This window comes from Pantherophis guttatus, chromosome 2 (assembly GCF_059756535.1).
Source record: "Pantherophis guttatus breed Tessera chromosome 2, ASM5975653v1, whole genome shotgun sequence".
Taxonomy (NCBI): domain Eukaryota; kingdom Metazoa; phylum Chordata; class Lepidosauria; order Squamata; family Colubridae; genus Pantherophis; species Pantherophis guttatus.
In genome coordinates, this window is record NC_142064.1 from 167,648,657 (window position 1) to 167,660,969 (window position 12,313).

Below are 12,313 nucleotides of genomic sequence, written 5' to 3' on the forward strand. Positions count from 1 at the left end.
TGCAGTCCTTGGCTGGCCAAACTTTGTACTGATTTTGCCTGCTAATGAAACAAGCCCTATTTTCAGGTTCCCAATAGAAGAATAGCTTAGATAAAGCAAAAAAGATTACTGTCTCTGACATACATGCAAAGAAATAACAGAAGTGTTACTAGTTAAATAAACAACTGAAGAGAAAATTAAGATACCATGTGCTTAATTAAAGAGACTGCATAATCATTTCCAATTTTGATTCAACAAAAAGAAACCACACAGGATAAATTATACTCTTAGTCCATGCTTACACTGACTTGGATGTCTTCTTTTTTAGCATCTTTAATATATGTAGAAACTTGACACATCTCTTCACAAGATAAGGGATTTATTAAAATAAGCTTGATGCTCTGGCTTTACTTTTAATAAAGTAAAGAGCAAGAGCTAGTAAGGTAGGAAAGTACCAGTATATCTAGAAACAAAGAACTTTGCTAAAGTGAGCACCAGATACCTTGAAACTACCTTGAAAATAAATAACAAATGATCAGAATTCTTTATATACAATAATAGATGCAGTTTTATATAAATAATTACAGAATTACAAACATTAAAATTTGTGTACTTTGACTTCAGTGAGCACAATTATAAGGTAAGGCTGTGGGTGGGTCAAATCACCAAGAAGAACTCTGAATATGTGGCCATCCCCAAATCAGTCCATATTTTGGTCCTTTCCTTAAAAACCTGTTCTAATTTTGGATAAGGAAAGGCATGATCACAATAATCATTTAAAATATACTTTCGTACTGTGGCAAAAATTGTAGATTTCACATACTTGACTTAAAGTTGTACTTACCAATTTCACACAAATAATTAAAGGTGGGGAAGCTTCTTTGAAATGAAGAATTGGAATTCTGGGTTTGGAAGTTTCCTGAACAGAAATCAGTACATTTCCTGGTCAGTTTGATGTACTATAGCTCTTCCTTTGAGCTTATTACAATGAAAAGCATAGTTTCTGAAATAGTTCTGTGGTTGCCAGTTTTCCTTTATACTGCTTCCTTGTTAGCATGTGGTTAACCAAATCTCCTTTTTTCCACTCATGGCTTTTACATCATTATCCTATTGCAAAATACCTAGTTTTGGAAATTCCATTGTGGGGTATGAATTTGCAAAAATACTGAACTTGATCAATGCATGGCCTGGATGCAGAAGGTAATCCTTTTCCCCGTTTTGTCTCTAGAAAAGACAATTGAAAGGAAGAGATCCTTCTCTTCCTGTAATATTGCCTCCTAACTGCCAAAGGTTAAGAGGTTGGCTTCCAAGGAAAAATTGCCTTCCTTCACAATACCTCTTGTAGAACTCTTCATTCCACTCTACATTATTTCTCAAATCAAATGACAACCCAATTTCCTTTAATGTTGCTTTGGCCTCTGAATAGGATCATAAAGTCCTACACTCCTCCTGGAACAGAATTCAGACTTTAGTCTCTGGAGCATTTTTTTACTGTCTATTTTTTTAGCATTGTAGAAGAAAATGGAATTTACAATACCCAAAACCCAATTCTCTTCTCTTCTATTCTATTGTACACTGTTTTATTTCCATACATATATTCTTTTGGGGAGAGAAAAACAGCAGGATGAAATTTTCAAGTAAGTGATGTTTTATTTGGAAACTTAAGTTTTGTTTTTCATTTGTTCTGAAGACTCCTTTCTCTTCTGCTTTATTTACGTATGTTTAAGATGACTGTGGTTTATAAGGAGAATAAAGAGTGCCAGCTAGTGGCCAAAACCCTTCTATGGTCAATTCATTTGATGCCATACCAAAATCACAGGGTTTTTTGTGAACCCATGCAGTAAATTGCATTAAGCCAATTGTTAACCTCAAACCAATTTTATATTACAAAGATGAACTATTTATAAAATATAAAACATGAAAAATAGGGCATAAAAACATGCTCTATAAAATGTACTGTAGAATGTATCTGACATCTGGAAATTTTCTGAATCTGCCTCACTTTTGGAGTTTCTAGGATTAAGAATTACTATTCAATCAAAAACAAGTTTCCATTCTACTGTGTATTTCTATATTTCCTGATTTGAGTCCAGATTTTGGATCCAAAAGGACAGCTTATAAATACATAAGGGGATCCATACAGCATCTAACAATATACTCTAATTTGCATATTTAATTTCAATTTATATAGAAATTGTATGTCTGAATGAAATATGCTTTCCATAGGGAATACTCCTAATACATCTTCAATTCCAATATATTAACAGTGCTGCAGCTGTGTGTTAACCGTACTCACATAATGACAAGAACCATTTCACAAATAATAATAGTTAAACCAAAAAAATTACCAACCTTAGATTCTTCATATATGTAAAATCCTTTAGTGATTTTATTTTTATCCACATCACAAAATGCAGTCACCTAAAGGGGAGAGGTAAGCAAAAAGAAATGGTCTGTTGCTCTATTGTTAAGGGCATAAAGAACCTGTTGGTTGGGCTGTGTGCTATATATATATATATATATATTTTTTTTCTTTTCTCATTAAAATTGCTTTTGCAACTTGAATGGCAGAATGAAGTCATAAAAGTAACTCTAACATTCATGATACTGAACCTGGATAGACAAGCATAAAGAAAGCAGACCTTTAAGCATCCCATAAAAGATTGGTTTTCTACAGCTGCAAGCTCAAAATGAATTGGATGCTTTTTTTAAAACAAAAAAGGTCTGTTCGGCTTCAGTCTTGCAGAAATACTACAACCATCCTCTGTCAATCCCTTGAATTTGAAAAAAAGATACAGTTAGGAACCCAGTTTCTTAAAACTATTCAGAATGGCAACCATAACAGAATGGCTGTTGTTCCAATAGGGTGGTCCTTGAAATGTTATCAACTTTCTAAAAAATAGATTCCTAAGTCTTGTCCTAACATTTGAGAAGCAAACATGTAACTCAATGAGTCAGATATTGCTGTTTTCCAGAGTACCAAAAACAGTAGCACATAACCCTCTCACATATATGATGTATTTTAGTAGACAAACCTTTTCAGTTGGCTCCTTACTGTACATACACATTTACATGCAATGTGGGAGATATTCTGGAATCCTCTGGGAAAGCTTGTGCAGGCTTGGATAAATGTTAGAAAAGAGAAGGTCTTTTTCTCGGGAGTCTGGGAGTAGGGTCTGTCCAAGCACTGGGCTACTCACTCAGAACTATGGGAGAAAGTTATGCAAAATTCCTATTGGAGAACCAGAATAAGACCCAACTCAAAGCAGGAAATTTGTAAAAGGAAGGACGGGAAAGAAGGAAGGAGAAGAAGAGTGGAAGAGATTATGAAAATACAAGTACAAATACAGAAATACTTGGTCAGCAAATACATATGCATAATACTCATTTACCCTTTCAAAAAACAAATCCCTTTAAAGCTAGGAATTTAAACCTAAACTCCTTGGATTTTCCTTTCAGAGAATTACAGGGAGGAGTCATTTAGGACATCAAATCCAATATCCTACTAAGGATAGCAATCTGAATTAGAGCATCCCTTGTAGATAACTGAACAGCTTTCTATGAAAACATCCAGTGAAGACAATCCTTCATCTTCCTAGATGACTGCTGGCTGCCAGCAGTTTGGCAGTTCGATTCTCACTGACTCAAGGTTGACTCAGCCTTCCATCCTTCCGAAGTCAGTAAAATGAGGGCCCAGATTGTTGGGGGCACGATGCTTATTCTGTAAAACACTTAGAGAGGGCTGTAAAGCACTGTGAAGTGGTATATAAGTCTAAATGCTATTGCTGTGCTATTGCTATTTATCATACTGGTTGGACATTTTCCCTAATATTTCCCTTTGTTTCTCCTTTTGTTTTGAACAAAATAGAATAGTGTGAAGGTTTTCTTTTCTGTGGTTTGGAAACTACTGGTAGAACCTACAATTAAATTTTCATTTTTTAACCCAAATGTCACTTGATTTACATTAAGTCAGTGACCGATTACAACTCTAAGATTCTTTCCATGCATGATACTTCCAAACCAAGTACCACCTATCTTGTATCTGACTTTTTTTCCCCACTAACAAATTATCAAAATTAGCAAGTAGCTATTGCTGGTGAAACCAGATGATAGCCAGTTAGTTAGTAGATCAGACCTATTAGTTTATGGAAACAATTCCAAACAAGCCAAACATATGTTAGAAATGAGTTCTGGCTGCAAGAGCACTGTTGCTATAAGCTCCGCTTCGCCATGTTTCCAGTGATACGTGTTTTGGTGTTCTCTAAATGTTTGGCTCTCCAAAACTCAGAACCCATTGCCATTGGCCATACTAGTTAGGATTAAGACAATATGAAATCAAAATCAATTGGAAGGCATCTAGTTACTCTTCCTAGTCAATGGAAAATAGGCAATTTCCTTTGCCAGTAACATATACTACAGAAGAACATCATGGAATTCAGGAATTCAGGAAGGAATTCAGGAATTCAGGAATTCAGGAAGGAAGGAAGGAAGGAAGGAAGGAAGGAAGGAAGGAAGGAAGGAAGGAACCTTGCCCCATCTAATTTATAGTCTCAATTTCAAGAGATGAAGGGAAGATGGTAATAAGAGCAAGAATGATAAAACATATTTAGATATTTTAAGGAATAGAAGGTTTGGGGAATAAAGAAAAGTAAGTTTAGTAGTCTCTGCTGCTTGGAGGAAGAAAAGTGGTTTTGTGCACCTATTTTGAGAAGAAATTTTAGGCTTAAAGCTGTAGCATATATGGTTGAATATTGTGAAGTGTTACTACCACTTTATATTACTTTGGTAAGACCACACTTGGAATATTTTGTCCAGTTTTAGTCACAACAACACAAAAAAGGTGCTGAGATTCTAGAAAGAGTTCAGAGAAGAGCAACAAAGATGATTAGGGGACTGAGGCAAAAACATATGAACAGTTGCACGAACTGGGTATGTCTAGTCTAATGAAAAGACAGACTAGGGGTGACATGATAGTAGCTTTCCAAAATTTAAGGGGCTGTCAGAGAAGAAAAGGAGAAAACGTCAATCTATTCTCCAAAGCACCTGAGGGCAAGACAAGAAGTAATGGATGGAAATTTATCAGGAGAGATCTAATCACTAAGGAGAAATTTCTGACAGTGACAACAATTAATTAGTGGAAATGACTTGCCTCCTTCAAGAAAAGATTGGATCAGTGGTGGGTTGCCCCTAGTTCGCACTGGTTCTATAGAACCGGTAGTAAAAACAGCGGGAGGCTCCGCCTATCGACCCAACGTCATCAGAACGCCTCTGCGCATTTGCAGAAGCTTCTGCGCTTGCACAGAAGAGCACGCGTGCGGCCCCATTGCGAACCAGTAGTAAAGGTAAGTAGAACCCACCCCTGGATTGGATGGTCATTTATCTGACATGGTATGGGTCTCCTGCTTGAGCAGGGAGTTGGACTACAAGACCTCTATGGTCCCTTCCACTCTGTTATTCTGTGTTCTGTATTTCTACCACGTCCTGGATTTTTCTGATAATTTAGTACTCTGCTGATATCTTAGCTAAAAAGCTACAAGGAAAACATTCTACTAATATCAATCAGTAAATCAAGACCGAGTACACACTCTTGAAATCAACCGTAATTTAGGAAAGTGGGGGAGGCAAAAGCATCTTTTCTCAGATTGTTTCAAAATAATACTCTGTACTGACTGGGTTAATATTTCCAGCTGTTTTTTCAATTGCCTAGCAAGGCAAAAAAGAAATAACTTTAATTGCAACCTTGATATTCTGGCCCACAGTGTTGCCAAAGCAAATGTTATGCAAAGGTCAGCTTAGAAGAATCTGAGCATCTCAGCTAATTACAGCCACACCAGTAATAAGAAAGGTTTTGCTATTCTGCAATACAGTAAAGAAAAAGGCTGACTTGGCTGATGGTGAAACTCCAAGAATAATTCTATTCTTACAACGCTACCTCTGTTAATTTACGGTAATTTTGGGTTTCGGGTCTGCATTATTATAAAATACACAACAACTTATCAGGAATCACCAAATCCACTGCAAACCAGGAAACGAAGAAAACTGCCTTGATTCATACTAGTGGTCACTTGCAACTGATCAGTAAAAAGCTTCACAAACAACAAACTGCAAAGGAAATTTCAGGGACCGATTGCTGTTTTTCCATTTCTGAAGTCTCTTTCCTCGATTGAAGTCTGAAACCCTACCCTACTGCCCACCACTCTGAAACAATTTCATCACGTGAAAACCATGATAAATGAAAGCAGTCAGGGGATTTTCCAAAGCACGTTGCACAACAATAGAAGAAAATGATGAAATTTCCATAGCAACAAACAATTTTGCAAACTGCACTCCAGTGATTAAGATGACTCAACATTTTGGAGTAGAAAACCCTGTCAGCTACAGTATAAAAGAAATAATCAGCTGCATGTGTCCAGCAGTCAAGCTGCTCTTATGGACAATAATCTGTTTACTGTTTTATTTACAGTCAAAGAAGGGGGTCTTAAACTACTCAATAAGATTCATAAACCTGAGTTTGTATGCAACACTTGTGGAATGTAAGACAAAATGCTAATCAAACCAACATTTTTCTTTTCCTGTACTAAGACAATGGTCTTTCCTGTGCAAAAGCATGACATCTCATCATTTGAATGGCAGCTATTTTGAACCACCTTGGATATATATTAAGGTAGAATAGAAATATCTCTCTGTATCCGTTTATTTCTTAACAAATCACCTTCTTCCATACACTGCCTTAGGACATACAGTAGCTTTCAAGAGCTATTATTTATAATTTAATTACCATATAGCTAATACAATAAAGTATGGAATAAATAAAATATAATTAACAGCCTTTTTTCTCAACTCATAATACATCACTATTTTTCTCAAAGAAGATGAAGCAATCAGTGAAACAAATGGCAACTAATGTATAATGTTACAGCATTCAAAATTTTCACATGCTCTACAGATGCTCCTCTTAAACGATTTTCTGGACAATATTTGGTTAGTAATAACCAGCCAGTATATTCAGTTATCTGATTTATTATCAGTATAAATTTTGTGTTCAACACTCTGAGGTTCAGTTTTGTATGTGCATTTGTAATATGTATTACAAATACAACATTTTGAAATAAAAATGAATAAAAAACAATAATCCATGTTTCATACAAATACATGGAGAGAATGGTTCTGAAAATACATGTCAACAAGAATGAGTGTTTATTGAAGTGATTGCCCACTTGTAAAATATTTGTTCAAACTTACTTTGTTCTGATTAGCTGGAGATAAACTTCTAAAAAGTTTTCTGCCCTGTTTGCCAGCATTCCAAATGGTGAAGGATGTCCAATTACTAAGAATTCTCTCCTCCAGAAACAAAACTCGGTGTGTCCAGATGGTTTCCCTGAGAATTGTACAAAACAAGAAGAACGGAAAAAAAACAAGATTCAACATTATTTCGACACAGTGTAGTCCAAAAAAGGCTCAAAGAGACAGCAGGTTAGAATCATTGAAGACTTAGGAGGTCTTATATATTTCTAAAATATAATGTTGTCAAAAGAGTTGGAATCTGCCAAAGAAGAAATATTCTGCTGTGCTATTAAATGAAGTATGAGTGGATAGTAACACTCTTAAAACGTATCTCAGGAAATTTTTAGATCATGCTGTTTTAAATGTAATTTTGCAATAAAAGACAACATAAATACCCATTTTCCCCAGAAAATAAGACCCGGTCTTATTTTCTTTTGCGCTCCAAAATAAACTCTAGGGCTTATTTTTGGGTGATGACTTTTTTCCCATGTATCGGAGGCCCACTTCTTTTGCTCGTTCACGGCGGGCCAGGAGGCCGTGTGGCATCCCAGTGCAGCACCGCAAGCCAAAGGGGTTGGAGCTACCCCATGCACCATACACTGGCTTACCTCAGGGCCCCTGCAACCAGGTCACCTAAGCCCCAATACCTGCCTCACCAATGGCCCCATTCAGCAGGACCCAACCTGGCCACCAGCCCACTTCTGCTTGCTCGTAACCCCAATGGAACAGGAAGCCGAGCAATGCGCTGGTGCCGCGGCCACAAGACATCATTGGGGCATGTATGTCCTGGCTTCAGGGGCCTATGGTAAACCGGTGCAGGGAGAGTGGAGCAGCTCCACCCCCCCAACACCTCACCTTATGTCGGTGACACCATGAGCAACTAGAAAGAATGTGTGGATGATCAGCTTCACAGGTGCTTATGTAGGGCTTATTTTGGGCTTATATTAAATGCATGTGTAAAAAATGGTAGGTCTTATTTTTGGAATAAGTCTTATTTTTGGGAAAGCAGGGTACATGCTGTATGTGTATGTTGAAGAAACAAAACAGCATACTTTTTCACATTTGACAGTCTGAAATTTCAGTAGCATGGCAACAATGTTTGTAATCAATATTCTCAGCATATACTTCTGCATGACAATTTAAAATAATTTCCTTTTGAATAACTTCCTTTCAATAACTTGAAAGAAGAACAGAGACCTCTTTACAATAAATAAAATACTGACAACGTAAAAGCCAAAAACAACATGCAGCACATTCGAAAGTTCATTAGTGAAGTTGTGACCTTGGCATTACTGCTACTGCTACTGCTAAATTCTAAGTTTAATAATAAATTCCACAAACCAGCAGATGTCTTTTTATTCAAGTGCATTTTTATTCAAGTGTATTTTTATGTCTGAACTTTCAAAATAAAATTCCATTATGTCATATATAAACATAAAATAACATAAGCAAATGCTTAGATCTATCTGAAATGTTGAATCCATATGGCTTTGGAACTATAACAAGGAAACATCTGCAAAGGGAAAAAATGGGTCAAGATTATCAATTTTAACTGCCCTCAACAAATTTGGGGGCAGATTTTTTTTTGCATTTAGTTCCTTTCAACAAACTTAATAAAATCAGTTTTGTTTGGCTTTCAATAACTTTATTTTGTTTGGGCTCATTTCATACCATCTTAGAGACATCTTTATCATAATTACATTTTGTTTATTTTCTTAAGCAATCATTCCCATAATAAATGCAATATTTCAAAGTGATATTGTCTAGGGCAGGGGTGTCAAACTGGATTTCAACAGCCAGATCAGCATTATAGTTCCCTGTGGGCCGGGGGGGGGGGGCAGGGAGTGGGGGAGGGATGGGACGGACACCTCCTGAAGCACCCTGCGTGCCCCATTTTCAGCCTGAACGGCATCCTGCAGCACTTTACCGGCCAAAACAGGGCAGAGTTTACACAGTTTACACCAAATATTCCTTCATTATACTCAATTCAAATTTCCAAATCAAATTTAGCAATGATTGCTAATTGATAGATATAATAAATTAATTTCCAATCAAGTTAAAGGTTGCATACCAAAATTTCATGCTGGCTGTGGATACATTGATTACATAAACCTATAGATAGTCCTCAATGTATAACCAATTGAACCCAAAATTTCTGTTGCTAAGTGAGACAGCTGTTCAATGAATTTTGCCTCATTTTACGACCTTTCTTGCCACAGTTGTTAAGTGAATCACTGCAGTTGTTAAGTTAGTACCATGGGCTGATGAATGAATCTGGCTTCCCTATTGACTTTGTTTGTCAGAAAGTCACAAAAGATGATCACATGACCCCAGGACATTGCAACCTTCATAACCATGAGTCAGTTGTCAAACTTCTGAATTTTGTCATTATAACTTTGGTCACCAAATGAACTTTTGTAATTCAAAGACTATCCGTATTTAATAGCCGTAGCTTTCTTAATATATTTTTGTTTAATAAGATTTCATTTTTGGACCCTCAAGAATTAACTTATTTTGCAGGATATATCCAACTTTCCCCATTCTTGTACCCTCCCAGCTAGCATGGCTGTTGATTGTGCTAAACTGGAAACAAGGCGTTGTTGTGATCCTAACATGTCTACACTGACAGGTTAGTAGAAGCTATTTTATAATCTCTAGCTAGTTGATAAACTCTAATCAACAGTTTTCTGAATTGGCTTTTTAGTGAAATTCAGTATTTCTTTGGGCACATCTTTACTCCTACTGATTGAAATGGAAGATGGGGTCATTAAGCAAAGTTTTTCTGTCCTATGTCTAAATGTGTCCAATGTCCTATGAAGATTTGCCTAGCCTCAATGTATTGCTTTTCCAAAGTTACTGGACCCAGGCTAAAAAGGCCTTAACTATCACTGAAAGAGACTTACAGATATGGCTGGTGCTCTACCCAAATTTTCCTCCTGTTCTCCCTGACCAGATAACTGAGATAATCTCTAAATTGTCATGGGCAAACTCTAAAACTGTAGAGTTGGAGATGCCTGAACAGAGTTAGTTCAGGATTTCAGTCTCTTTGTGTGATATAGGATTATACTATGTGATCTAGAGCAAATAACTAGTCATTAAATGCAATGATAGTACTAACAATGTGTTGAAAAAAAGACAACAGAATTACTTCGTCAACTGTATGTTGTTTTAGAAATCCAACAAATTCATAGTAACGTTTAAAGTAAGATAAAAACAGAATACATAGAAAGGGGGAATTAACCTGAAGAGAATTATAGAAAGGAGAAAGAAGAGTACCTCCCTTGTTTCCTGAAATGTCTCTAAATGCCAAAAAGTTGGGATAAATAGTAAAAGAACATTTTTCTGATAATTGTTTGAAATCTTTCCAAAGGTTGTTCACAGATAGAATCAAAATGCTGGAAGGATAAAACAGAATTCTTAATGCCCCTACATTATAAAACTGAAACTCGTCTTGGATTATGAAATATGATCTCTACTGGAAGCATCTGTAAGGAATGGAGAAGACAGTATTTCTATCACCATAAGAGCAACAATGACATGTCTAAGCTAGCTTACTTACTTTTGTCAAGATTCTTTGATTCTTAGCAGAAATTTCCTCATTGTTTAAAATTTAGTTCTGCCTTAACAAAAGATTGTGGCTTTTGCCAAACTCCTTGATGTGGGAAAATGGGAATTGGGACAAGACCAATAATCAAATTCTTTGACTTTCACCTACAGTAAAATTTGTGTAGTACTCTCCTCTCTAGAGACAAAAGTCTAAATATTATACTATCGGCTAGCCAAGCCTATTAAAAATTACTCCTTAGTAATTCAACTGTATTTAGTTCTCATTATTATCTGTTCAAGTGAATACCTGAACAATACTTTTAAGGTGCAATCTGCACCAAGCACCACTACTGCAGGCAAAAAGTAGCTGGAACACAGACTAATAAAAAGGCTCTTCTCCCTATACCACAGTTCTAATCAGGATGGGAGCTGCCAGGGATGGCTCATTATCATGAAAATATAAACTCACTGTTCCCATAGAGAGTAGTTTCGCCCTTAAGGAATTGGGTTCCTGTACTGAAGCCTAAATGAGGTGAGGTAAGGAAGAAAATATGTATCTAAATTTGCACTCTGGCCCTCACATGCTCTTTTCTGCAAGGGTTAAGCCAGAAAGTCTGTACCATGAAGCTTTATCTTGGGAATATTTTCGTAGCTTCAGGTTGTGTCATAAGGACAAACAGTGGGTGGATTTTCAGATCATGCAGAGAAGTGTGTGACTGAGCCTTCAGGCTAATTACATGATAATTACAGATGTGAGTTCTGTGAAAACCTGTAATGAGTGCAACTTAATGTTACTAATATTGATAAAATATGTTGCTTAAGGAGTGTCAAAAGACAGAGATGATTTGGGGGAAAACCCTTAGGGTTTCCGGTTCACCTAGGTTGTCTTGTACACGGAGAGCTGTTCCCAAGGCCAGTAGCTGGGATTCCTGGCTTGGGGGATAAGGGAATGCCATTTTCCCAGACTCCCAGAGCCAACACAGGTGCAAGGAACTGCAGCAACTTGCAAGCAGCAATTAAGGAACTGTTCGAAACAATATGAAACTAAAAGCAGTTCTTAAAAAGTTACATAAACCACCCCCAGAGAAGATTCTCACTGGTTAATTTCAATTTTCACACGAATTTCATAGCTAGAAGCCATAGAAGTGTGTCACGAGGACCAGTTGGTGTGCCAAACTGGGGCACCACAGCTCATAATCTTGATGCAAAGTAACTTTAAATTATGCTAAAAGGATAAGATATTCTTTGCAAAGCCCTGAAATTCTTGTATTCTTCTAATAATTTTGATGATCAGAACCAGGCAGATCAGAACACACTTTTACTATATTTCTGTTGGTTTATTACACTGACTTTTTGTAGTGAAATCACATCAAAATTAAAAATATGAATATTACACACACCCCATTTTATAAATGGAACTGGAAAAATAAGGGCATATGCCCAATCAAATCTTTTTACTAACAAAATACTCAAAAGCAGTTAGGAATGAAATGCAAAAAAAAGG

The 12,313-nt window shown here is 36.5% G+C and overlaps 1 protein-coding gene across 7 annotated transcripts in view; it reads right to left on the minus strand.

Annotated features, from left to right (window-relative positions):
• Window positions 1-12,313, minus strand: part of QTGAL (queuosine-tRNA galactosyltransferase) — a 137,562-nt gene that overhangs the window by 10,226 nt on the left and 115,023 nt on the right. For all 7 annotated transcript variants that reach the window (XM_060688647.2, XM_087887251.1, XM_034408434.3 and 4 more), the window contains 3 exons: window positions 7,222-7,357; window positions 2,332-2,400; window positions 824-898 (listed from right to left, as the gene is read on the minus strand). In XM_060688647.2, the coding sequence (XP_060544630.1) occupies window positions 824-898; window positions 2,332-2,400; window positions 7,222-7,357 (280 nt within the window). The remainder of the gene's footprint in view (window positions 1-823; window positions 899-2,331; window positions 2,401-7,221; window positions 7,358-12,313) is intronic.